General features: G+C 58.1%; 1 protein-coding gene across 7 annotated transcripts; it reads left to right on the top strand.

Moving 5' to 3' along the window:
• FMNL1 (formin like 1) lies at positions 1 to 25,550 on the top strand. 7 transcript variants are annotated; one of them, XM_043584792.1, is made up of 28 exons: positions 42 to 477; positions 8,891 to 8,974; positions 10,509 to 10,622; positions 11,295 to 11,368; positions 11,753 to 11,836; positions 12,236 to 12,373; positions 12,669 to 12,686; positions 13,986 to 14,094; positions 14,719 to 14,795; positions 15,006 to 15,099; positions 16,024 to 16,098; positions 16,413 to 16,523; positions 17,859 to 18,008; positions 18,531 to 18,632; positions 18,796 to 19,060; positions 19,309 to 19,614; positions 19,805 to 19,929; positions 20,809 to 21,011; positions 21,480 to 21,714; positions 21,945 to 22,013; positions 23,040 to 23,120; positions 23,204 to 23,333; positions 23,487 to 23,650; positions 23,849 to 23,950; positions 24,094 to 24,189; positions 24,471 to 24,591; positions 24,754 to 24,852; positions 25,110 to 25,221. In XM_043584792.1, exons 1-27 carry the CDS (start codon positions 349 to 351, stop codon positions 24,843 to 24,845), a joined length of 3,348 nt encoding a protein of 1,115 aa, XP_043440727.1. In that variant the 5' UTR covers positions 42 to 348; the 3' UTR covers positions 24,846 to 24,852; positions 25,110 to 25,221. The 7 variants fall into 7 exon arrangements, with proteins under 7 accessions (XP_043440728.1, XP_043440727.1, XP_043440732.1 ...); XM_043584797.1 differs by having other exon boundaries at positions 10,509 to 10,592; XM_043584791.1 differs by lacking the exon at positions 24,754 to 24,852 and having other exon boundaries at positions 25,110 to 25,550.
• Positions 25,551 to 25,553: the final 3 nt, after the last annotated feature.

Consider the following 25,553-nt stretch of genomic DNA (forward strand, 5'->3'; position numbering starts at 1 on the left):
TTTGCGCGCTCGGGGAGCGACAGCAGAAGTTAGAAAATCGCCGAGGGGGGAGCCCGCGCCGCAGCTTCCTGCCCCCGGCCCAGCCCTCTGTCCCCCGCGGCCTGCAGCCTGACTTCCTCCCCCCACCCCGCAGCTCGCCGCCCGGCTCCTCGGACGGGGCCGCCCCGATGGGACGCCGCGCCCCGGCCCTTGCGCGCAGCTGAGCCGAGCGCCGCGGAGCCGAGCCGCGCCGCCGCCGCCGCCAGCCTCTGCCCTGCTCGCCCCCCAGGCCGGGAGCCTCGTCCCCGGTCCCCCGGAAAGCTGGATTTCCGAGGCTGGAGGCGCCTGGCCGACTGGGTGGGGACCACCATGGGCAACGCGGCAGGCAGTGCGGAGCAGCCCGCGGGCTCCGCCGCGCCGTCCCCCAAGCAGCCCGCGGCGCCCAAGCAGCCGATGCCCGCGGCCCGGGAGCTGGAGGAGAGGTTTAACAGGGTTCTGGTGAGTGTGATCTGTCGCGCTCTGGGCGCGGGCGGGGGGCGGCTGGGGTTCGGCACGCGTCCCCGCCCCCGGGGGCTCAGGTACCGCTTGGAGATCCCCGGCCCAGTGGCTGGCCCCTACAGGGGGTGGGAGTGACAGTGGCTTCTTTCAGAGTGACTTAGCACTCTCCCCCCAAAACTTTCTTCCGCAGTCGCCCAGTCTGCCTCCCCAAGACACCCCCTTCCCCAGCACTCCTGGGTCTAAAGGTCTAAACAGAAATGTCCTGCGAGGAAGTTGGGAGCCTAGCACGCAAGGGGGGTCCTGGGGCGGCCCCTTCCGCTCTGGACGCAGGCCCGGCCACCAGGCGAGGGTCGTGGAACATCTGCTTTTCCTTAGGGCCAAAGATGGAAGGGTGACATTTTAATGTCCTGGCGGCTGGAGACCGAGTTCAGGTGTTTGGTCCTGATTTGTTGGTGCCTGGGCTGCTGGGAGCTGAGTCCTCAGATCACGCAGAGGAGGTGTCTGTATCTCTCACCCCCTGCATGTCCAGGAGAGATTGCCTGTGGGTCCTTATCTTGGGCATTTCCTCCAGCCCACTGAGGGGGTTAAGGGTAGGAAGGGCGGGCGGGGTCAGGATGGGTTGGTCACTCTGGCTTGGGGTGGTACAAAAAGTCTGGAAGCATTCCCCCCCCCCTCCCCACCTTCCCCACTATCACCTGCTGGAGGAATTGGGGGGCTTGGAGACTAGGTCACTGGGGAGGAAGCCATCAGCTCTGGCTGAGCCTGGAGACAGTCAGGATGTGTTTGGGGAGGGGCTCCAGAGCAAAATCAGGGCTCCCCAAGACCTGGTGCAAGGCAGAAGTAGGGAGGGGGAAGGGCCACTCATTCTCACTTCCCTCTCCCTGTCTCAGCCCTGTCCCAGGCTCCTTTCTCTAACTAATTGCCTGGTGGCCTGTCTGCTGTCAGCTCCCTTGCTGGACTCTGGGTGACAGGCGAATGAGGCCACGCTGTGCTTTTTCCCAGGGGGCACTTCTCAGTCTAAGCAGGCTGGCACTGCAGGTCTGGGGGGGGGGGTGGGCAGCAAGGGAGGTGCGGGCAATAGAGCAACGCTGGCTTGTGGCAGCACTCAATTCTTTGTCCCCTCCACCTCCTTGACATCATTTCCCCTCCCTTGGCCTGTTATTAGGCCGTACTTACCAGATCCTCTGTATGGCCCTTCATGATAGTTCCTGGAAATCTTGGCTGCCCCCTCCCAGCAGGAAGGCTAAGAGGGGTCTGGGGGAGCTATGGGGTGGGGCGGGGTCTGGTCTATCCTTGCGAAGACACCTTGCTTGATTAGGGGCGAGGGAGGGACTCTGAGGGACACCTCACACCAGGCTAGGCCCTGTTTCCCCCATCTCTCCACCTGCTCTCCCTTCCTCAAACCCATGGCCTGCGCAAAGCTCAGCTGAGCTGAGCAGATGGGGGAGGGGGCAGAATGAAGAGAGACAGTCTCTGGGGGACCATCTGGGGAGCCTGAGTTGGTGGTGGATCCCTGGACCCCTGCCAGCCTTGTGAGGGGGGGGGATATGGGTCTCTCTTTCCCCCCAAGTGTGTGTCTGTCTGTGGACAGGGGTGGGACAGGCTGTCAGGGTGAGGTGCGGTCTCTATCATACACACGCTAATGGGGAGGAGCTGTGTGAATAATTCAGACCACTGGGAAATCCAAAAGTCAAATGGTGAGGCTCTGATGCATGTGTAGTTCCTGAGTGCCCTGCTTGTGTTTTGGCCTTCGCTCTGATTGGCTGAGCCTGATGCTAAATGCCATTGGGAGTCCCTGAGTACCAGGGTGTGGAGGGCGGAGGCCCAGGGATGGGTCTTAGAGGGTGTCTTCATGGAGAAGGCAGCGGTAGCTGGGTAGAAATCTAGGGCAGCAGCACCCAATGGGGCTCAACTTCCCATCCCGGCTCCCAGGAACCCCAGTGTGTTTATACTTGGCCTTCTTTCTGGGGAAGGAGCAGCCTGTCCCTTGTCTTCTGTGGGCAGAACTCACCCAACCCAAGGTCACTTGACTAAGAACCTGGCTCCCCTCACTCCCCACCAACAAGGGCATGAGCCCCGCCCTGGGGTGATAGCCTTGGCCGCTGCCTGCAGCTGCCTGGGCCAAGTATTTGGCTAAACCCACAGGCCTGGCAACGGGTCATGCAGGGTGCGCCTTCATCAGAGCACTGCCTCCATGGCCGGAGCTGAGTCTGGTCCTGAGTGAATGTGTAAGAGGAGAAAGAGGCTCAGACTGCCCAGAGTGATGAACCCACCAGCCCCAGGGATCCCTGAGTCTTGATGGGAAAAGCATCGCCCTCCCCTTCGGATATAGTCACATAGCCCCAGGGAACCTCTTCCTTTCGCTTAAACAAAACCCTTTGGTCCCTGGTGGACCTGGTGGGTAGGATCCTGCAACCCCAAACCACTCCTTGGCTCTTGGATGCGGGACCCATGTGTGGGTGAAGGGCGCCTCCACCAAGGCTTATGGCCAGATAGGAGATGAAGCTTGCTCTCCCTTTCCCCACAGTGGCCTTTCTCCCATGCAAGGGTGTTGGGGGGCTACTTTTCTAAGGAGGCTATGAGCGAGAGGTGCCCCTGCTTAAAATGGGGGTGGGGAGAAAGAGCAGGTTGGCCAGGGTTTCCTGCTGCTGCCTTAGCAACAGCGGAGGAGCGATGGCTGCCCAGCGACATGGGCCTGCTGGAATGGTGGGAAAACCAGCTGGCCAGACATCAAGCTCTTGCCTCTCTTAGGCCATGCCCAAGGCTCATGTCTTCCTTGCAGACCTTCCCCTGTAAGGAACAGGGTTTGGGTTGGCAAGGCACTCTTTCCAGGCCGTCCAGAAGTTCTGTGCTTATGGCCAGGCATTGGATACCGCTGATCTGTCTGGTCAGAGAGGAGCCTGTAACCTTGGGGCCAAGGGACCAAGGGAAGGTGCCCGGGATGTTGTGCTTGAGGCCGAGAGTGATGCTGATCCACACGGAGACTGAACCGTTTGGAGAGGAGTTTGCGTGATGGGGCCTAGCACCCTGGGCTGCCCTTAGCAAGTGCCTAGGGATGTGGACATTTGGTGAGGCTCAGGTGGGGAGGTCAGGACAGCCTCCAGCAGCATGTGGACCCTGGGAATCCTGCTTTCAGCTGGACCCCTTCCCTGAGGAGCAGGAGTAGAATCCATTCTGTCTCTATTTTGTTGGCCAGCTCCCTTCTCTGGAGTGAGGCGGATGAAGTTTGGGAACGGGAAGCTACAGGGGGGCTGTACCTTTCATCTCTGGGGTGTCTCACATGGAGGATCCCAATGGGGCTGTGGCCATGTGGGCAGATATCAGGCCGGATAGGGGCTGTGGGGCAACATTCTTAGCCGGCGGGGCTGGCACATGTCGACCCTGGAAACCCAGGGATGTGGTAGGCATGATTCACAGGGACATCTGGGGCCAGTTGGCAAAGAGCTGGGTGAGATGGGCAGGAGCAGATGGGGCTGCCCTGGGGGCTACCTCTGCATTTTTCCTGAGGACATGGAACCCTGGAAGGTGGCTCCGTCCTCCCCGCCTCTGGGAGGGGCCGGGGTTGCTCAAGGGAAGGGCAGAATAGCTTCCTGAGCTTCGGGGTCATTAAGTCAGGGCGTGGGTTTTGTCTTTGCCGCTTCCTACCTGGATGACCTTGAGCAAGTTACTTAACCTCTCTGAACTTCACTTTTCCCCACGTGTAGAAAGAGAATACCAGTAGTATATGCTGGCCTCCTAGGGTCGTTGAAGGATTGCCAAGAGTGTGCCTGACACAGGGCGAGTGCTCCAGAAACTCTCCCCCGCTGTGAGGAAGGGAACGACATTGGAGTGGATAGAGTCCTCTTCATATTGGAGGCCTCCTAGGCCCTTCTAGCCTGTGCCTTTCCCCTCTACCCACCTCCGTTACCAAGACCAACCAAGGTTGCCAACTTTAGCCATCACAGGCCAGGCTGCCCTTAGCTGCCATCATGCAGGGCAGCCACAGTGGGGCCTAGACCGAAAACTTGCCTGGTGGCCGGAAACCACGAGAGGGAGGGCCCACCTCTCCTGGAGGGTGGGGCAGTGGTGGTGCTAACGGTAGCTGTGTGCACATGGGGAGGGGGTGGGGAGGCCTCCACTTCCCTCTGAGAGACGGTGTACTGGGAGGGGGGGGGGTTCCCCAGTGAGTAAGAGCTCAGTGTGGGCAACAACAGGAAGCGTAGGGTGCTGGGTGGCAGGAAATGGGGCTGGCTGTTCCTCGTTCCTCAGACAGGGGGACTGGGGCCAGTCTGTCTGCAGAAGACCCCTGGGGGTCCGGGACCCACATTTCTCACTGCCTTCAGTGCTCTTTCTTCCAAGGAAACACAGTCTTCTTACCAGCTTGCCAGCTAGGTCACCTCAGACAAATGACTTAATCGCTCCGTGCCTCAGTTTCCCATTTGTGAAATGGGGATCACAATAGCATTTACTGTGTCAGCTTCTTTTTTGAGGTTTAAATGAGTCAGTAGATATAAAGCACCTAGAATGGCACTTAGCACGGAATGGGATGTTTGGGGAATATTTATCATTATTATTGTTGCTGTAATTCCCCTACTAGCCTGGATTGTATGGGCAGTGCCTGCTGTCCTGGCTCCCACCTGGCTTGCCCTTGTCCCTGCCATGGGGACCCTTCAACCCTGATGGGAGTGGCCATGAGCTTTTTGGGACTCTTAGCACCTAATCCTGGGACTAGTCACCTAGAGCCCTCCTCTAAGTCGGGGATTGTCTCTAATAGCCCCAGAAAATCTACCTACTGGAACTTAGAAACGTGGATTGATTGCCTTTGGAGACGCGCTAAGAGCTCTAAGACAAAGGCCAAGACCATGTAGAGGTGGCGGATGGAGACGCTTCCTGGCTTCTGGGCCCATCAGGCTGTGGAGCCTCTGTGGGGCTGGTCTGAGACTGGGCTTGGTACCCAAGTTCAAGGGCATTCTGGGACTCAAAGGGCCACACGTCATGAGGAGAGGGTGGGCAGGTGGGTTGGGACAGTCTCAGTTCAAACTGAAAGTGAAACGGGAGGGTGTGGATGTGTCCAGACGCAGACAGAACCCCTTCAGTCACCAGGGACACCTCTCCAGATGGCAGCGGTGGCGGGAGGGGGGAGGGGCGTTGTTGAAGGAGTACGCCAGAAGCTTGCAAGGGGCTGGTCTTGGGTGAGCGAGGCTGAGGGCCCCTCTGGCACCTGGAGAGGTCGCGGCAGGGAGGGAGAATGATGTCTACACATTCTAGTGGAAAGACTGGGGAATCAGCTCCTTTTCTTGGCCACACCTTCAAAGATGGATCTTACCTGTCTCTTCCTGGAGCCAAAGCATTAAGGGCAGCAAGGAGAGGGGAGCTGAAGGGTCAGTTCGTTGTTGGCCAAGCACTGGAGACAGGTCTGTTTTATCTGGATGTTTTCACAAACTTCTGCTCACCACCCCATCCCTCTCCTTGGGGTCTTCAGTGGACTCCTCCCCCAGGCCTCAGTCTGTGAAACGCCTCTTAACAGTGTACGTCACTGCAGAGTATTATTACATCAAAACCCAGCTTCTCACTGGGTATTCCTGGGAGCTCTGGGAGCTGGGAGGCAGAAGGGAAGTGCGCCCATTTTATGGAGAAGGAAGCTGAGGCTCAAGGAGACGGAGAAGTTGTTGGGCTAGGTGAGCCCAGGGCCTGGCTCTCCAGGATCCAGTGTGGGTTCTTCCACCTCACAGCTTCCTCTCCCCGTGTCCCCTTACGGGAGGCAAGTGTCCCTCCTCCCCACCCCTGGACCTCCGTGTCCTTGCCTGTCCCTTTCGAGCGGTGTCAGCCAGCCTCATCTACTTCTCTCCCATGGTGCTGCCTCCTTGCTGAGGGCCCCGGGTCTGGGGTCTGTTGCCGTGTTCCAGGACGCCTTCCCTCCACCCCGAGTCAGTGGCACCCTCTGGTTCCTCTCTTGCTCCTTAGGGTACCGTCTCCTCGGTGGGCACAGCCGAGGAACAGCTGCTAATTAGTGCTCAGCGCTGTCAGAGCTATTTCTGATTTCCGAGCCTAAATTTAGCCCGTCTGGCAGGCTGGCACGTAGCCTCGGGGGCTTGAGCACGCCCAGGTGGGGAAGGGGACAAGGGGTGCTCTGCCCTCCACCACTGCCGGGACAGGTGTACCCCACAGCAGAGGCCTTTTCCTCCCCAGTAATAACCATGGGGCTGCCCCCCGCGGGGAGTGGGCCAGGGTGCTGCTTCAGAGTCAGCTCTGGGCTCGAAGCCAGCCCCGCTCCCCACTCTCTGGTTTTGTAACCTTGGGCAGGTCACTAAACTAATCTGTACTTGCACCTGTGAGATGGGGATGAGGGTGTGTGGTGGTGAGGACGTCACCCTCGTGGAGGGCTCAGAGCGGTGCCGGGCAGGGTGAGCATCCGGGCAGAGCTGGCGCCCACATTTGTTGGGGTCACTATTTTGACTATGACTGTCGCTGCCTCTAGAAGTGCCAGTGGGGCTATTCCAGGAACCGAACAGGTCCCTGGAGTGGGCGAGGGCCTGGAAAGACCCATGTTGGGAAGCGGCTGTCCCCTGTAAGGCTCGGGTGCTGGGGCTCAGCCGTCACCTCATTCCTCCTTGTCCCCCTTCCCTGCCACCACCTCCCTTCTCTGGGTTGGCCACTGTTCCAGTTTCTCTGCGTTGCCTGCCTTCCTGCTCCCTCCTTCCCCCTCAGCCTTGGCTCCCCTCTGCCCTGCCCCACCCTGGATCTATGTGATCAGGATCTGGAGAGACCAAGGAGAAAGAAAGGCAGAGAGAGAGAATGGTCCCAGGGGCCCTTGCCTCAGCTCCAGGGGCCCTTCCCAGGCAGTGTCTCCTGTAGTGGCGGGGGCTATACTGGCTGTTGGTGAGTTGGGGAAAGGCAGCAGATGAGACAGCAGTGGTTTCCTCAATCCAGGGGCTCGCTTTTGCAATGGGGAGAAGAATGACGTATCCCCATCCCCAGCCGGCCTGGGGGCCCTGGGGGATAGGCAGCTTCACCTCTCAAGTGGGGCCTCAGCCGGAAAGCTTGAGCAATGGGGGCTGAGAGCACCCAGTTTCCTGTTGTCTGGGGCTGACCTAAGGCAGTGATTTTTTTTGGGGGGGTGAGTTCTGGCCAGAGCCCCAGAATGAAGCCCAGCACCCCAGAGAGGAAGCTGGCTGAGGAGCCCCGGGTGGGTGTGGCCCTCTCTTTGCTCCAGCTGTGGCCTCCTCTCAGGGCCATGTGACTGAGGACGTGTAGTCTGAGCCACCAGAGCTGGTGACGGGGGCCTTTTGACTCTGGGCTGGGGATTCCTGGGGACTCCCACCTCCCCAGCAGAGATGGGGCTCCTTGAGGGCAAGAACTATCTTTTGGGGCCTGACACATAGTAGGCCCTCTTTAAACCTGGGGTTCAGTGAATTGGGGTAAACTGGCATCATCTTCTGGGTCTGTTAGGAAGACATGCCAAGTTCGGGGGGGGCCAGGGAACCCCTAGTGCAGGCAGCACCAGGCAAGTCCCTATACTTGCCCTGGGAGCAAGACCCTATACTTGCCCAAGGGAGGAGCTTGACAGGCACGTCTGTGACTGGAGGATTGGGCAGAGCAATGCTGACCTTTCTTAGCTCCTGAGGGGAGTCCCAGCCTGGGCCACCGGCACCACAGACCCAGCATGCTGGCTGCTGTCTCCAGTTCCTATGTCTGGGTGACCTTCCCCAGGAATCCCCCTGTGCCCTGTAGCCGTGATGCACCTGCTAGGAATTCCCTGCCTGTCTGACCGTAGCTCCCTTGGCCCGTCCCCATGTTCTTCTTCCAGAAGTGATGAGGAGGGAGGGGGCTGGACAGGGCTAAGGAGGAGACTACTGTTACCATCCTTGTGAGAGGTTTTCTGCTGTTTGTGAGACACTGGTGCCCTGGGCCAGGACTGCATACAGTCCGGATGGTGTCGGCTGGCACACAGGGGTGGGGCAGAGTCCAAGACTGGCCACACTTGGGCCCGGCTGGAACTGGGTCCCCTGTTAGCTTCCCACTCAAATGGAAGAAGAGTTGACTTTCCCCCTTATTGCACGTGGGGAAGTGAGTCAAAAAATGCCCAAGGTTCCAGGAAGTCAGGCTGAGAACCCACGCTCTCACTGCTGGGGGAGACATGCCAGGGAGGGGGTGTGTGGAAGACGGAGCCCAGGCCCTGGAGCCAGGCCGACTCAGAGTCAAATCTCAGTGTCACTTTCTAGCTTTGGGGCCTAGGGCAAGGTGTTGTATCTTTGGGCCTCGGTTTTCTCATCGGCTAATGCTACTTATCTCCTGGGGTGACAGGGATTCAGGCGTATGACAGATCCGCTAGGGAGCTGCCCCCTGGTGGCTTCCCTGAAAATGCCTGTGCTCCCTTGCCCCTTGCATCCGGACCCCAGGCTCAGGGTCATTATCTTGTCTTTCCCCTCTCCAGAACTGCATGAACTTGCCCCCGGACAAGGTGCAGCTGCTGAGCCAGTATGACAATGAGAAGAAGTGGGAGCTCATTTGTGACCAGGTGGGTACCAGGCCCCTTCTGGCCTCAGGATGCCCTGCCCTGGCTGGCGGGGGGGGGGGGGGGGGGGGGGGGGAGGGGAGGGGGGTGCTGGCAGGAGAGGGGGCACTGCCATGCTGCCCATCGGGCCAAGACTCTGCCCAGAGGCCTGTGTCGCATCTGCAGAGGGTGCTGGGGGTGTCTTCAAGACTCTACAACCACCCTCCCTTGAACATGGGCCTCCCCGGGGACCTTATGAGTCCCTAGCTGGGCTGGGTCTGCCCTATGAAGTGCTGGCAGGGGCTCATCACCTCCTTGCTGTCACCCACCTCCTTGCTGAGCTTCCCGGAGCAGCATCTGTTGACCCTCCAGCTCTGGGCTGTGGAAGATAGGGGGGCAACCCCAGGGTTGGGCATCTTTGACCCCATGGGAGGTGGGGAGGAAGGGGCAGGATCCCTGTCCTTCTTTCCCTCGGGCCCGGAGGAGCTGCAGTCAACCAAGCAACAACCCAAAGGTAACCAGTTCCCAAGTGGCTGAGCAAGAAATAGAACTCCTGGCTTCTGGTGCTCAGCCAGGCACCTGGGGTTGCCATCTTCATGGCTCACTGGCTGCCCCTGCCTCTCCAGCTTCCAGGGCCGCTCTCCGGGGTAGCAGGGAAGACCCCTCTCCCACTGCTAAGCCAGGGTGGGGCCTGGCTGCTGCAGTGATTCAGTGAGGGAAGGAGGCTGGGGGTGGGGAGTTGGGGAGCAGGGAGCCTCCCCTGGGAGCCAGGGCTGGGCCTTTGGCTCCTGCTAATGGACCAGAATAGGATGAGCAGGCTGTGCGAGAGTCTGGGGGGTAAAGGCTGGGCCGTGTGGGGAGGATGGGGAGCTGCTTCTAGAGGCTCTCAGGCTGCTGTGGAGGTCTCTGCCACTTGGCCTGGTATCTCAGGCTGGGGGCTCAAGGGCCTGGGAAAAGCGGGAGTCCTAAAGGATCTGGGCTGGGAAGGATGGGAGCTCCTCTGGGTAGGGGGCCTCTGATGTGGCCCCTGCTTCTTTGTGTGAGTGGCTGTTGGAGCCCTGGGTGGGGCAGGGGAGTTAGGAGTTGCTTTGTTGAGCACTGGAGATAAGCACACACAGACACCTACCAGCACAGGTAAATGGGACAGCTGGGGAGGAGCCCGCAGAGCGTTCTTCCTCCCTGGACTCCCAGGGAGGGCGGGGCCTGGGAAGGTCCCACCTACTGGTAGGTCTGAGTCCTCCTCCCCACCCCCAGCGTGGTGGGTTGTGCGGCAGAAATGACCCCTCCAAACTCCACCGGTGGGGGTGGAGTGGGGCGGTGGCGCTGTGCTAGGGCTATGGCTTGTGAGGCCATAGTGAGGAGTGAAGGCTAGGTCTGGGACCAGGGTCTTTTAATGACCTGGTGGGTTGTTTGGTGATATCTTTGGTATTTCAGAGGGGTCCTAAGATAGCCTGGGACCTGGGGTCAGAGCTGAGAATGGGATTCTGGGGCAAGGGCTGGTCATTTGCCCCAGGGTGGCTCTGGCTGGCTCCCTGTACATCCTGTTCCGTCTCCCCAGGAGCGGTTTCAAGTCAAGAACCCTCCCACAGCCTATATCCAGAAGCTGAAGAGCTACCTGGAAACCGGTGGGGTCGGCCGAAAGGTAGCAGCGGACTGGATGTCTAACCTGGGGGTATATGTCTCCCCCTTTTTCTCTGTCCCTTTCCCCCTGCACCTTCCAAGCTGTGGGCAGCTAGAATAACTGTGTGTGTAAACTTTTTGGTGGGCTTGTGTGGGCACGCGTATGAATGCGTGTGCATATTTTTAGGGGACTGGGAGGGCTGCGGGCATGTACTTTTTCCACGTTCCTCTGCATATTCTGCATGTGTTTACATCCATTTGTGGGTCCACTTGTGCGTATTTGTGCAGTGTGTGTGTGTGTGTGTGTGTGTGCGCCCCATGTGTCTGTATGCGGATGTATGGGTGTCTTATATCTGTGTACCCAGGGTGCTTGTATGTGGATGAGTATGTGTGTGTGTACAGCCAGGGTATCCATATTTGACTGTGTGCGTACCCTATGGCTGTGTGTGTGTGTGTGTGTGTGTGTGCGTGCGTGTGCACAAGCATGCCACATGTCTGTGTGTGGAGGAATGAGCGTGCACCCTGTGGGCCTGTGTATGGGGCTAGGAGTAGCCTGAGAATGCTTATTCTGCTGGGCAGGTATGTGGGGGTGGTGGGGGAGGCTGAACGTGAAAGGCCAGTGATAGGGGGAGGGTGGGGGCTGCTGACTTGCTGCCTTGGGGCTCAGTGGGCCTGTGGGAAGCCCAGATGTCACCCACCAGACTTTCCTGTCCTTGGCCCCCAGTTTAAGAGGCGAGTTCAGGAGTCCACGCAGGTGCTGCGGGAGCTGGAGATCTCCCTGAGGACAAACCACATTGGGTGAGCGAGGGCTCAGATTTCCTGCTTGGGGGCCAGGGAGACCTCTGCCTCCAGACAGCCCCTGGGGCTTCCCCTTGCTATTCCCCTGTCCCCCTTGTCCCCCCACCCCTGCATAGGCTGTGCCTGTAGGCCACTTCTGGGTTGGGTGTCCAGGACAGCTTCCCGGCCTCCTCTCTGGTCATCCCTCGAGGCATGGCTGCGCCATGGGTCCTACCTGAGCCCCCTAGCATCTCCTAGCATCACTGGGTCTTCTGAGGTTGGGCTGGTTGGTGTCTTCCTGGGGACGGGGGAAGCCGCGCTGGAGCCCTGGCTGTGCCTGTTCTGTGCCCACTCTGGGCAGGACCTCCCTCCTGGCTGGAACTCAGGGAGCCCTGTGCCCTGCAGGTGGGTGGAAGAATTCCTCAACGAGGAGAACCGCGGCCTGGATGTGCTCCTCGAGTACCTGGCCTTTGCCCAGTGCTCTGTCACGTAAGCCCCCCTGCTCCAGTCCTCATGGTGCTCCTCAGAGCCCTGATCCCTGCTTCCCTGCACCTCATCCACTCCTTGGGCCACGTCTAAGCAGTGCAGACTGAGTCCACCCTGGGTTCACACAAACCACACCCTGCACGGTGGGCGGTACCCCTTCCTAAGGGCCTGCATGGATATGGAGGGACGCGGCCTGGGGTGGCCAGCTGGGACTTGGGTGGCTTCCTCTTCTGTTCCACCATTCCCTTGTCCCCTAGTCTGCCCAGCACAGTGCTGAGAACACAGCCTCTACCTCCCAGCCTCTAATTTCTCCTGCACATTCGTCTGTCCCCTCAGTTTCCCCCACCCCTCTCTTAAGTGCTTCTGCAGTGTTGGCCTCCAGCTCCGCTCTAATCCCTGCAGGTATGACATGGAGAGCACAGACAACGGGGTCCCCAGCTCAGAGAAGAGCAAGCCCCTGGAGCAGTCGGTGGAAGATCTCAGCAAGGGTCCACCCTCGGCCTTGCCTCCTCAGCCCAAGAGTCGCCACCTGACCATCAAGTATGTGCGTCCCATTGCAGGGTGGCAGGGAGAATAGAGAATTCACCCCTGGACTTCTGTACCCGGCCAGCCCTGCCCCTGGCCCTTGGGGGTGGTGGGAGGGACAGCCTGGCATTGGGGATCACAGTAAGGGCCTCAAGCAGGGTTTGGGAGATGGGTGTGTTAAGAAGCCTTCTAGGGATGGGCACTTAGAAACTGGAGTCTGGGTGGTCTGGGATAAGTAGGGTGTTTCTGGGTCAGTGAGACCCTCCCTTGTATCCATCTAACCCCCTCTTCTTTCCTGTGCGGCCTCCAGGTGCCCCCCTTCTCCCCGGTACGTAGCCACCCGGGGGCAGGTGCATGCCTGGTTGGCTCCCTGGGTGGGGTGGGGTGGGGTGGGGTGTTCAGCTGACACCCCTGAGTTCATCTGCTGTGGATAGGGTACCCCACCTAACATCGGACATCCAGCTGAGAGGCAGGGAGAGGGAAGGAGTCAGCCCTGGAGCCTCATGTGGACTCCCGGCTTCCATCCTTCCCACTTTGGTCTAGGGGACCAGCCTTTCAAACTCTCACAATATGTTTTTTTTGTTTGCTCATTCATTCATTCATTCATTCATTCATTCATTCAACAAATATATTTTTAGCATGTCCTATGGTGGCAGGTACTCAGGAAACAGATCACCCTGCTCTTGGGAGTCCTTGATCTAGAAGGCAACAGTGTATGACAGGCTATCCTGGAGGTGTGGCTGGGAGCTCTGAGAAGGGAGGTGGCTACTTCCTGGAGCATCAGGAAGGTTTCCTAGAATGATACCACTGGAATTATGTCTCACAGATGGATTCGGGCTTTACAGGCAGTGGTGGGGAGGGGCATTCCAGGTGGAAGGCACAGCATGAGCAAAGACTCAGACATATTAGAGCAGTGACGGGAGAAGGGCAAGGTAGCAGATGGAGGGAGGAGGTGGGGCTTCCCAGTGTTGTTGGAAATGTGATAGAATTGTCAAGAGGAACTGATGTGGAAGTCATGATTGGCGGATCTGCAGCAATGAAAAAAAATCACATACTTTTAAGCAAAGAATTATGAAGGACACTGGTACAGCACTTAACTATGTATCAGGCACTGTTCTGAGCTCATTTCATAGTCCCCAAAACCCTATCAGGAAGGTACTATTATTACCATTCCTATTTTACAAATGAGGAAACTGAGGCACAGGGTGATTAACTAGTCTCGTAAGTGATGAGCTAGGATTTGGACCAAGACGGTGTGAATTCAGGGCTGACCTTTCAAGATGGAAGATGAGCCCATGAGGCTGTGAGCGCCACCTTGTGGATTTCCAAGCTTTGGCTCTCTTCCCTCTTTGAGCTGTCCACCCACACAACACAGCAATCCTTTCTGATGCCAAGTTGCTGTTAAGGGTCTTTGCTTTCCTGACCCCCTCCTTATCCCCTTACAGCATGCCAGGCCCCAGCCTAGGGGCCAAGGAAGCCTTCCTGCCCTCAGCTGACCTCTTTGGTTGGGTGGATGGGAATCAGTGGCCTAATGTTCCAGACGTGCCTTCTGAGTGGTGGTGGGTGGTGGGGGTGGGAGGCTGGGTGTAGGACGCTGACCCCTGCTGCCTCTTCCCTACCCCACCAGGCTGACCCCAGCCCACAGCAGGAAGGCCCTGCGGAATTCTCGCATTGTTAGCCAGAAGGATGACGTCCATGTCTGTATCATGTGCTTGCGTGCCATCATGAACTACCAGGTTGGTCAGTGAGCACGAGGGCACTGGAGGACCCAGGAAGCTGGGCCTGTCCTCACCGGGGGTTGCCCGAGCTGCTGGGGTGCAGGGACCAATGGTCCCCCGACCCTGTTGCCCACTGGAGAACCCTGTGGATGGGGGCTGTTGGGGGTCTTGAGGCTGATCAGGTCTTGAGAGGAAGCCCAGATGTCTGCCCCCTCCTAGTGAGGCCCTCTAGAATAATCTGGACATGACTGGGGGCATGGATATGTCTCATGTGGGGACCCAGGCACACCCACCAAGGAAGGCTGGACACAGGGCCCTCGGGGAGAGCAGCTCAGGGTTACTTTGTTTGGAGGAGTGGCTGGTGAGGCCAGCCCTCCTTTGCTTAGCACGCCTTTGAGGGCTCTCTGTGTCCACGGTGCTGAGTCCTAACACTGGCTTTTGCACAGACAGAGTCATTTACAAAGAGGAGCCAGGCTTTGGCAGCACAGAACAGGCTATGGTTGGATATCAAAAACTTCCTAAGCTTGAGGGCAGTTAGAAACCAGGATGCAATGGCACCGACAGTGCCTGAGGTGCTGGACAGGACAGTGCTGTCAGTCCTGGGGGTCTGCCTGGAGGAGCTAACGTTTTCTCTCTCCCTAGTCTGGCTTCAGCCTTGTCATGACCCACCCAGCCTGTGTCAATGAGATTGCTCTGAGCCTCAACAACAAGAACCCCAGGTGAGGTCCAGGCCCCTAACATTTGTCCACATCTGGATTCTCCTGCCACCAGCCCCTTGCCTGCGCTCTTCCCCAGTTCTCAGGACTCCCGTCCAGGCTCCTTCCACTCCTACTCACCTATCAGCTCCCCTGCCTTCCCCCAGCCAGGTCCACATCCACCCTTGCTGTGGGGCCTGCCTTCAAGGGATAGACTGCCCCTTCTCTCCCCAGAACGAAGGCTCTGGTGCTGGAGCTGCTGGCGGCCGTGTGCCTGGTGCGAGGAGGACACGACATCATCCTTGCAGCCTTTGACAATTTCAAGGAGGTATGAACCACCCGCCCCCCCCCCTTCCCGCCAATGTCTTTGTTCTCTAGCACTGACTGTTGCTGGCAGCTGTGGCCTCTGCTGGGGGCAGCTGGGAGTGCTGGGTGGGCATTCGGGGAACACAGGGTGGGGACGATCTGGGATGGGGAGGCTTTAAAGGGAAGGGAAAGGCCAGGTCATGTTGGGGTGTTGCCTAGGGCAACAGGGACAGCTGAACAGGGGATCTGCTGAACCTCGGACCCTCAGCCTTGCCAGGTCCAAACTGGGTTTGATCCACACACCTCAGAGTTGCATACATACACCTCTCTGATTCTGGCGAAGTAGGTGCAGGACAATATGATGCATAAGGTGGGATATGGTCATTCATTCCTTTAATGAATATTTCTTGAGTGCCTACTATGTGTCAGGCACAGAGTGGGCTCTTGGGGCCCATCCGTGAACAAAAGAAACAAAGAAGGCAGGGGAAGACATCATAAACAGTATAATAAATGAGCAAATTACCTAATGTGTTAGAAAATGATAAATGCTCTGAGGAAAAAGTCAGGGATGCTGGAGGGACAGGAGGAATGGGTTGCAGGGTGGTCAGGGGAGCCTCATCGAGATGGTGAAGTTTGAGCAAAGCTGTGAGGGAAGTGAGAGACTTGGTGTGGTGGCGGCCTCGAGTAAGAGCAACCGGGCAGATGGAAGAGCAGGTGCAAAGGCCCTGAGGTGGGAATGTGCCAGGACCCCAGTGTGGCCAGAGTAGAGTAAACAGAGAGGGCTGGAGGAAATGGAGAGGGAGGAGAGGTTTTTGAGCAGAAGAGTGACACAGCCTGACTTGGATTTAATGTGGGAGGAACCCGTTGAAGCACAAGGGTGGCAGCTGGAAAAAGGCTTAGGAGGTGTGTCGCTGGGGCCCTAATGACAGCCCTTCTCCCCACCCAGGTGTGTGGGGAGCAGCACCGCTTTGAGAAGCTAATGGAATATTTCCAGAAAGAAGACAGCAACATTGACTTCATGGTGAGCTCGGGACACCAGGCTGGGCCCAACCACCCTCAGTGTGAGGGGCAGTCAGGGGCCCTGGGCATCTGGGCTCTGGGCTCTGCTCCTGCAAAGTATGAGGGTTGAGAGGTTGGTGGGGAGGGGAGGCTGGAAGGAGGGGATGCGGCGTATAGGGGGAAAATACGGGGGTGGGGGACAAAGCTGGGTTAGCGGAGTAAGAAATGGGGAAAAGGAGAGAGACTTGGGAATAAATGGGGGGTGGTGATGGAAGGCACTGAGCTCCCCCACCCAGAGGGTCACAGACCGACGTGCTCCTGTTCCCTACTCCCCAGGTGGCCTGCATGCAATTCATCAACATCGTGGTACACTCTGTGGAGAACATGAACTTCCGTGTCTTCCTGCAATACGAGTTCACCCACCTGGGCTTGGACTTGTACTTGGAGGTGAGCCCTACATCCTCCCGCCCCTCTGGGACTCAACCAGTTGCCAACTGCAGAGTATGGCTCTGTGGTTAGCAGCATGGGCGTTGAGGTCAGGCAGATCCGGGTTCAAATCCTGACTCTGTCACTTCCAAGCCCATGTGACTTTGGATAGGTCTCTTCTCTCTGAGTCTCAGCTTTGCCACCTGTAAAACAGGAGAGTTATAAAGATGATAATGACTCTAAATAGAATGAGGCAGAACGTTTTCTGCCACCTGATAGGCACACAGTCCATGGAGCTATTGTTGCAGGCACCGGAAGGGCTCTAGGTGGCCCTGGGTCTGGCTCTGGGAGGATCAGCCTCAGACAGGCACATAATGGAGAGCACAGAGATACTGGGCCGTATTGGGATCTGGCTCATGCTGGATGGGTCCAGGTCAAGGAGGAGTTCCTTGCCCCGGGAAGGGTTAGGCAGAGGGGCTTGGTGCTTCCGGGTCCAGCCTGTGCAGAGAAGCCACGGCTTTTCCTGATTCCTTTCAGAGGCTGCTTGGAGAAGTGGGGACTTTGGGATTGGATTTTTATCATTTTTTGTTATTTATTTTGAAAGACCGAGAGAGAGAGAGTGCATATACGCACACGTGAGGGCAAGAGCCAGAGAGGGAGAGAGAGAATCTCGTGCTGTCACCTCAGAGCCTGACGATGGGCTGACGATGATCACGAGAGCATAACCTGAGCTGAAGTGAAGGGTTGGGCGCTTAACCAACTGAGCCACCCAGGCTCCCCTGGGAGCCAATCCCCTGGGATTGGATTTTTAAAAAGCCAGGATTAACAAACTGGTGCAGAGCAGGCTGGGGTGGTATATCCAAGCAACGGAATATTATTCAGCCATAAAAAGGAATAAATTACTGATACATGCTACCACACGGATGAACCTTGAAAGCATTACGCTAAGCAAAAGACGCCAAGTCACCAAAGCCCAAATACTGTACGATTCCTTTACATGACTGTCCGGAATAGGTACGTCCACAGAGGCAGAAGATAGATTGGCGGTTACCAATTGGGATTGGGAGAGGAGAGAATAGGGACTGACTGCTAACAGGTACAGGGGTTCTTTTGGGGGTGATAGAAATGTTCTGGAATTAGACACCGGTGATGGTTGCACAACCCTGTGAATATACTAGAAGCTATTGAATTATATGCTTTAAAGTAATGAATTTTATGGTATGTGAATTATATCTCAATAAAACAGAAAAAGCAGGCTGGGGCTCAAGCCCCTTCCCCTGGGCTCTAGCGGTGATGGGCGGTTCTGAGAGACCCCTCACATTGGGCCTCACCCTGCTCCTTCTGTCTGGGGGACAGAGGCTTCGGCTCACCGAGAGTGACAAGCTGCAGGTACAGATCCAAGCATACTTGGATAATGTTTTTGATGTGGGTGCGCTGCTGGAGGACACGGAGACCAAGAATGCTGTGCTGGAGCACATGGAGGAGCTGCAGGAGCAGGTGGCCCAGGTGGGAGGTGTTCCTGAACTTGGCCCAGCACATCGTAGGCCCCCAGGGCTTCACAATCGCATCAGGCCCTGGCCTCAAACCCAAACGGGGTGGGCTGGGGGTGGGCCGTGGCTGTGTGCCTGGTTCCAGACTTTGACCTGAATCCACATCTTGGGTGTCTTTCTCAGTGAGCGTTCGCTGGGTTCCTGCGCTGTGGGACCTCTGCAGGAGGCAGGCCCCTCCTCTCCCTGTGCTCAGAGCCCACATCCTGGCTAGGGCGTAACTAGGTGCCTGGGGCCCCTCCTAGCCCAATCTCCTCTCCACTCACCTCCTTCCTCAGTGGTGCCCTGGTTTCTCCTCCTGAGAGAACTTTAGTGTCCTCAGTGCCTCACCTACTTGGGTTCAAGTGCCAGGCTCAGCCCACCTGCCAGCACATCCGGAAGCCTCCCCCAGCCCTTCAGGCAGGCATGCCTGCTGCCGCCCCCTCACCGGCGGTACCAGTGCCCAGCGGCGGGTGGGAGCTCACCATGTGCTGTGCCACAGCTGACAGAAAGGCTTCGGGACGCGGAGAACGAATCCATGGCCAAGATTGCCGAGCTGGAAAAGCAGCTAAGCCAGGCTCGAAAGGAGTTGGAGACCCTGCGGGTGAGGCTGGCGGCGGAGGGGGCCGGGCCGGGGGCAGGCCGGGCTCTCGAGAACTGACCCGTTGGGGCTTCTAGGCTTGACACTTCCCTCTACCCCAATAAGAGGGTGGGGGCTATGTGCCAGGCCTGCTGCTGGGCACTGACCCTTCTCCCGGGATTCACAGGAGCGCTTCAGCGAGTCGACCCCCATGGGTGCCTCTAGGCGTCCTTCCGAGCCTGAGAAAGTGCCTACCCCCGTCCCTGCACGGCCTTCGGCCCTAGAGCTGAAGGTGGAGGAGCTGGAAGAGAAGGGGTTAATCCGTATCCTGCGGGGGCCTGGGGATGCTGTCTCCATCGAGATCCTCCCGGTCGCTGTGGCAACTCCAAGCGGCAGTGACGCTCCGACTCCGACTCCCACTCCGGGAGTGCCCACCGGCTCACTCAGCCCAGGTGCGCAGGAGCTGTAAGCCGGAGTGGGTGGGCATGGGGGAAGCAGTGTCTGGAAGGGGGGCCTGGGGACGTCTCGGGCCGGGACAGTTGCAAGAGGTAGGTTTGGGTTGTGGGCGTGGCTCAGGTGGATGCCAGATGGTAGACGTGGGCCCAGTGCGCATGCGTAGGGAGGGAGGCGGTGGCGAGACCACCCAGGCCCAGAACTGGACACCCCTTCCCCTCCATCTTTGGTTCTCTGTTCTCTTTAGGCTCAGATCTCCCACCTGCGGCAGAACCAGAGCCGGTTGCCGGAGCAGCACCCCCACCGCCACCGCCCCCACTGCCCGGCCTCCCCTTCCAGCAGGAAGCCGCGCCTTTGGCGCCCCCTCTGGCCTCACCCCTCCCTGGCAGCTCAGATCCCCCGCCCCCACCCCCACCCCCACCCCCGCCGCTGCAGGGAGACTTGCCGCCCCCACCCCCACCGCCACCGTTGCCTTCTGGCACAGATGGGCCGGTACCTCCGCCGCCCCCACCGCCTCCTGGAGGTCTCTCTGATGCCCCAGAGATGGGCCCAGGTGAGTGGACCACCCAGGGCTGGGGGTGATATGGAGAGAGGTGCCGTGCCTAGACCTGTGTCCTCCAGGATGCTCTGTCTGGGGGCCTCCTGTTGCCTTCTGTCTGTCCCGTCTGGCCACTTTGGGCCCTGGGTCCTGCCAACCACCCCACCCTCACCTCCCTATGCTCACCACTCCCTCCCTGTCCCAGGAGTAAAGGCCAAGAAACCCATACAGACCAAGTTCAGAATGCCACTCTTAAATTGGGTGGCCCTGAAACCCAGCCAGATCACAGGCACCGTCTTCACTGAGCTCAATGATGAGAAGGTGCTGCAGGTGAGTGTGGCCCTTCTTTGCTCCCAGTGTGGGCACCAGAGGAGGAGGGGGCTTGTGTGGATCATGCTGGATCATCTCTTCCACCCCATTGTACAGATGAGGGCATGGAGGCCCAGGGATGGGCGTTAAGCTAAACTGGTTTAGTATATTGGATAGGCAGTGTATCCTGACTCCCCTGGAGGCTTTCCCCTTCCTCCCTGCAGAGGGCACATCCCTCCCCCCAGGTCTGGTCTCTCTCTCTTTCTCTTTTCTTTTGATTTTTGTTTACTTTTGAGAGGGAAGAAGAGGGTGAGTGGGGGAGGGGCCGAGAGAGAGGAAGACAGAAAATCCGAAGCTGGCTCTGTGCTGACAGCAGAGAGCCCAATGTGGGGCTTGAATTCATGAACTGTGAGATCATGACCTGAGTGGAAGTCAGATACTTAACTGACTGAGCTACTCAGGCGCCCCCTTGTGTCCACTCTCCTCTTAAGCTTCTCTCCCACCACTCCCACAGACAACCAGGGCTTCAGGCCTTCTAATTCTACTTTTAGTTCTCCAAAAGTGATGTGTTCTCTTGCCTCCAGGCCATTGCTCATGCTGTTCCTTCTGCCTGGAATGCCCTTCCCTGTCTCCCCCCCCCCCACCTTTTTTTTTTTTTTTTTAAATCCCTGGCCAATTCAGCTCTTCCTTTGGCTGTAATGGCTTGGAGTGGGGGTCCCCTAGATTGGGTGCAGCTCTTCCTCCTCAGTGCTGTGTGTACTTCCCCTGTATCCCCCATCAGGGCCTGTGGTCAAGCTGGGTTACTGGGTTTTTTTCTCTGTGGATTGTGTTGTGTGGTTCAGCCAGGGATATATCAGACCCCAGCCCATCTAGCCCCAGCTCTTCTCCTTGTGCCCTCAGGAGCTAGACATGAGTGACTTTGAGGAGCAGTTCAAGACTAAGTCCCAAGGTCCCAGCCTAGACCTCAGTGCTCTCAAGGGTAAGGCAGCCCAGAAGGCCCCCAGCAAGGCCACCCTCATCGAGGCCAACCGGGCCAAGAACCTGGCCATCACCTTGCGCAAGGGCAACCTGGGGGCTGATCGCATCTGCCAGGCCATCGAGACGTGAGTACTTCTGCCCTGGGATTGTAGGTAGCCCAGCCCCTCTACTAAACCAGGGTCATCAAGTACCTAGTAAGAGAGTCCCAACTATGGGACAGAGCCCATCAAACTTCATGCTAACCCTGGTCAGGGAGTAAGCTTGGGAACCTTGTTCCCATTTTCAGGCTGAGAAAATAGCCTATGCTGTGAGTCCACGCCCAGACTGAGATGTTCCCATTTCCTCCCTGCCTCCTCGCCCAGCTATGGGAACTCAGGCTCCGGCATTTACAGCTGCGCATCTGCCACTGACCTATGATAGGGACCTCAGGCTTCCCAGCTCCCAACTTCCCTTGACACCTGCCTCTTGGTCCCTGAAGCTGTTGGCAAATAGTGAATACTGAAGTTCATTTATTCAGTCAAGGAAATGGAGGGGGGGACGTAGTCCTGCCTCAAGAACTGGTGGGTATAGATAACTACCCCGCCTTTCACCAGGTACGACCTACAGGCCCTTGGCCTGGACTTCCTGGAGTTGCTGACCCGCTTTCTGCCCACGGAGTATGAGCGTAGCCTCATTGCCCGCTTCGAGCGGGAGCAGCGACCCATGGAGGAGCTGTCGGAGGAGGATCGCTTCATGCTACGCTTCAGCCGCATCCCGCGCCTGCCGGAGCGCATGACCACGCTCACCTTCCTGGGCAACTTTCCGGATACTGTGCAGCTGCTCATGCCGGTGTGGGCGGGGCAGGCAGAGCGGTGTGGGCGGGGCGGGGCGGGACTGGCAGAGCGGTGTGGGCGGGGCGGGGCAGGCAGGGCAAGCGGGGGCACTGTGTTCTGGGTTGGGGTTGCGGAGGGGGGCAGCTACTAGCCTCCAGGAGGGCATTTAGGGGTACTTGAGCCTCCCATGGGCTTGCCTCCCACCCTGCCCCAACTTACCTTACCTCCCCAATCCGCCCCTCCCAGCAACTGAATGCCATAATTGCAGCCTCAATGTCCATCAAGTCCTCTGACAAACTCCGGCAGATCCTGGAGGTGAGAGCCCAGGGCAAGGGTCTGGGAAGCGGGGCCCACCTATGGCTCCTTGCCTGTTCTGGGTCGTGTGAGAGGGAGACCCGGGCCTTGCTCTGTCTGTACCCTTGGGATGCAACAGTTATGTTCTTAGCGCTCGCGTACACGGAAAGACAAAACTAAGGCAGGGGTGGAGGTCACGTCTACGGTACTTTAGACTCCTCCTAAGGGCCGAGTCCCCTCTGGGGATTACTGTGTGATTAGCATAGTACCCAGGCCTGCCTAGTGGAGTCTCAGGGAACCAGTAGAAAGGCCATGATTCGACAGCCTAGGCGATGTCAGCAGCACCATTTTGGGTAGGAATGGCAGAGGACAAAATTGGGTATGCCAAGGGGCACCTGGCTGGCTCAGTCCATTGAGCATGCGGCTTTTGTTTATTGTTGTTGTTTATTATTTAAGAAATCTCAACACTGAACATGGGGCTCAGACTCACAACTCTGAGATCAAGAGTCACATGCTTCTCTGACTGAGCCTGTCAGGTGCCCTGAGCATGTGACTCTTGTTCTGGGAGTTGTGGGTTCAAACCCCACATTGGATGTAGAGATTACTTAAAAATAAAGTCTTTAAGGGGCACCTGGGTGGCTCAGGTGGTTAAGTGTCTGACTTTTAGTTTTGGCTCAGGTCATGATCTCATGGTTCATGAGTTCCAGCCCCGCCTCGGGCTCTTCGCTGACAACGCGGAGCCTGCTTGGGATTTCTCTCTCCCTCTCTCTCTCTGCCCCTCCCCGGCTTACTCTCCCCCTCTCAATTAAAAAAAAAAAAAAATCTTAAAAAAAAACGGTACGCCACGCATTGTGTTAGCCATATGCATATGTCAGACATATATACAAGCATGTACATGTGTCCTAGACCTGAAGGGGCCATGCAGGAGAGGGGTGGGGGCTGAGTGTGTGGGGCTTGCTTTTCGCCACATTTTCTTGTGCAACTTATACTCGGGAGGGTTTCCTCAGCCCCGGCAACCTCCTGAACTCTCCCCCCTGCCTCTCCCAGATTGTCCTGGCCTTTGGTAACTACATGAACAGCAGCAAGCGTGGAGCAGCCTACGGCTTCCGGCTCCAGAGTCTGGATGTGGTGAGGGGCACAAGGAGGGGTTCCCAGGCATGGGGGATGGGGGACAGCTGGTGGCCTGTGGCTTACAACAGGTCTTCATGCAGCTGCTGGAGATGAAGTCGACTGACCGCAAGCAGACGCTGCTGCACTACCTGGTGAAGGTCATTGCTGAGAAGTACCCACAGCTCACAGGCTTCCACAGCGACCTGCACTTCCTGGACAAGGCAGGCTCAGGTATGGGTGCAGGTGCCCTGTCCTCCTTGGGTGGGGGCAGGGGCTCAGCCCTGGGGACTGATACGGGTTGAGAGAAAGGGGACCACAGGGTGTAGTTAGACGGGAATGCTGCCTGATTCCCTGCTTCTGTACTGCTCCCCCTCCCCCACTCAGTGTCCCTGGACAGTGTCCTAGGGGACGTGCGCTCCCTACAGCGAGGCCTAGAGTTGACCCAGAGAGAGTTTGTGCGGCAGGACAACTGCACGGTGCTCAAGGAGTTCCTGAAGACCAACTCCCCCATCATGGATAAGCTGCTGGCAGACAGCAAGACTGCTCAGGTGGGTCAGCGCTGGCCTGGAGGTGGGGAGGCTGGGGGGTTGTGGAAGAAAGGTCTGGAGGGGCATGGCCACAGCAGTGGGGGATGGGGCAGGAAGGCCCACCTGCCTGGAGGGGCAGAGATGAAGTGGCTGGTGTCTTAAAGGGGCACAGAGCCTGTAGGGGTCCGTGCTGGTGGGCCTGACAGGCTGTGCCCGCAGGAGGCCTACGAGTCTGTGGTGGAGTACTTCGGAGAGAACCCCAAGACCACATCCCCCTCCATGTTCTTTTCCCTCTTCAGCCGCTTCATCAAGGCCTACAAGGTATGTGTGTCTGGTGGGCAGGCTGGGACCCCTGCAGGGCATTGTGGGGGCTCCTCCACATGGGCGGTGGGAAGCGGAGGGGATGCTTCTGTCTGGGGGTGGGCGAGGACCCCCCCTCATGGACACCCACTTTGGCCCCTCAGAAAGCTGAGCAGGAGGTAGAACAGTGGAAGAAAGAAGCGGCAGCCCAGGAGGCGGGTGCTGACGCCCCAGGCAGAGGGGAAGTCCCAGCATCCAAGGTAGGTAGCTGTGCCTGAGCCTGGCACTTGCTTGCAGCGATCCTCACCCCAGAGATCTGGCCCTCTTCTATACTCTCATTTCTGGGAACAGACCCTGCCCGGGGTGAGCACGGTGCCCCAGTAGCCTGGGGTGGGTGGGAATGGGTTCCTTCCGCTCGAGCCGGTTGTTGGTGCTGCGGAAGACCAGGAAGACAAGTGTTCTAGCATTTCGTGGCCTGGGGAGAGGGGATCCTGGAGCTGAAGCTATACACCTTCCATTACGCCCCCTGTCCCCCCCACAGTCGCCACCCAAGGCCCGGCGGCAGCAGATGGACCTCATCTCTGAGCTGAAGCGGAAGCAGCAGAAGGAGCCACTTATCTATGAGAGTGACCGCGATGGGGCCATTGAAGATATCATCACAGGTGAGGGTTTGGCTGGGCCTGTCCTGTCCTCTGTCCATCTAATGCTGTCCTCCACCCCCTCTACCCCACCCTAGGGGTCTGGCTGCCTTACTGCCTCTTGCTACTTTTTCTGTCTTTTTTCTTTTTTCCTTTCTCTCCTCCCTCCTGCCTCCCAACCTTCAGTGCTCAAGACGGTGCCTTTCACGGCCCGCACCGGCAAGCGGACATCCAGGCTCCTCTGTGAGGCCAGCCTGGGAGAAGAGATTCCTCTCTAGCCCCCAGGTACCTGGGTAGCCTGGCCTCTGATCCCAGAGGCTGCCCACAACTCTGGGGGGCCTTGGGGGACTGGGTCATGTCGTCCTCCCCTTGGGCCATGCATGGCTGGGATAGGTTTGAGCGGGGTCTGGTAAACATAAACAGGTGCCTTCCTACATGCACACAACCTGGGTCCCTAGAAGGGTGAGGCCTCTGCCCTGGAGCTGTGGTCTTAGCCCCATGCAGACTTCTGAAAGATAAATGTCTCTCCTCTTGGCTGCCAGATCTGCGGAACCAGCCCTACATCCGCACAGACACAGGCCGCAGAAGTGCTCGCCGGCGCCCCCCGGGACCCCCCCTGCAGGTCACCTCGGACCTCTCACTGTAGCTGCTACTTCAGCAGATGGACTCAGTGGGGGATGAGGGGGGCAAGCTGGGGCTCGAGGAAGGTGGTCCTCAGCTCGGCTGGGCCGGGCAGCCCCCTCTGCGGCTGCGTTGGGCCCAACTCAAGTGGTTGGGCGCGCGGGGGCGTGGGGCGGGGGCAGCATCGCCGGTCCCTCCCCCAAATGCTGCTTGCGGCACCCCTCTTCCCCTAATAGCCATACTTAGCCTCAGCGGGAGCCTGGCCTGTAACTTATAAAGTGCAACCTCGCGCCCCACCCCCAGCTCCAGGAACTCTCCATGGACCTTATTTTTATACAAGATTAATAAAGATATTTGCAAAAGAT

Source organism: Prionailurus bengalensis, chromosome E1 (genome assembly GCF_016509475.1).
Source record: "Prionailurus bengalensis isolate Pbe53 chromosome E1, Fcat_Pben_1.1_paternal_pri, whole genome shotgun sequence".
Lineage (NCBI taxonomy): Eukaryota > Metazoa > Chordata > Mammalia > Carnivora > Felidae > Prionailurus > Prionailurus bengalensis.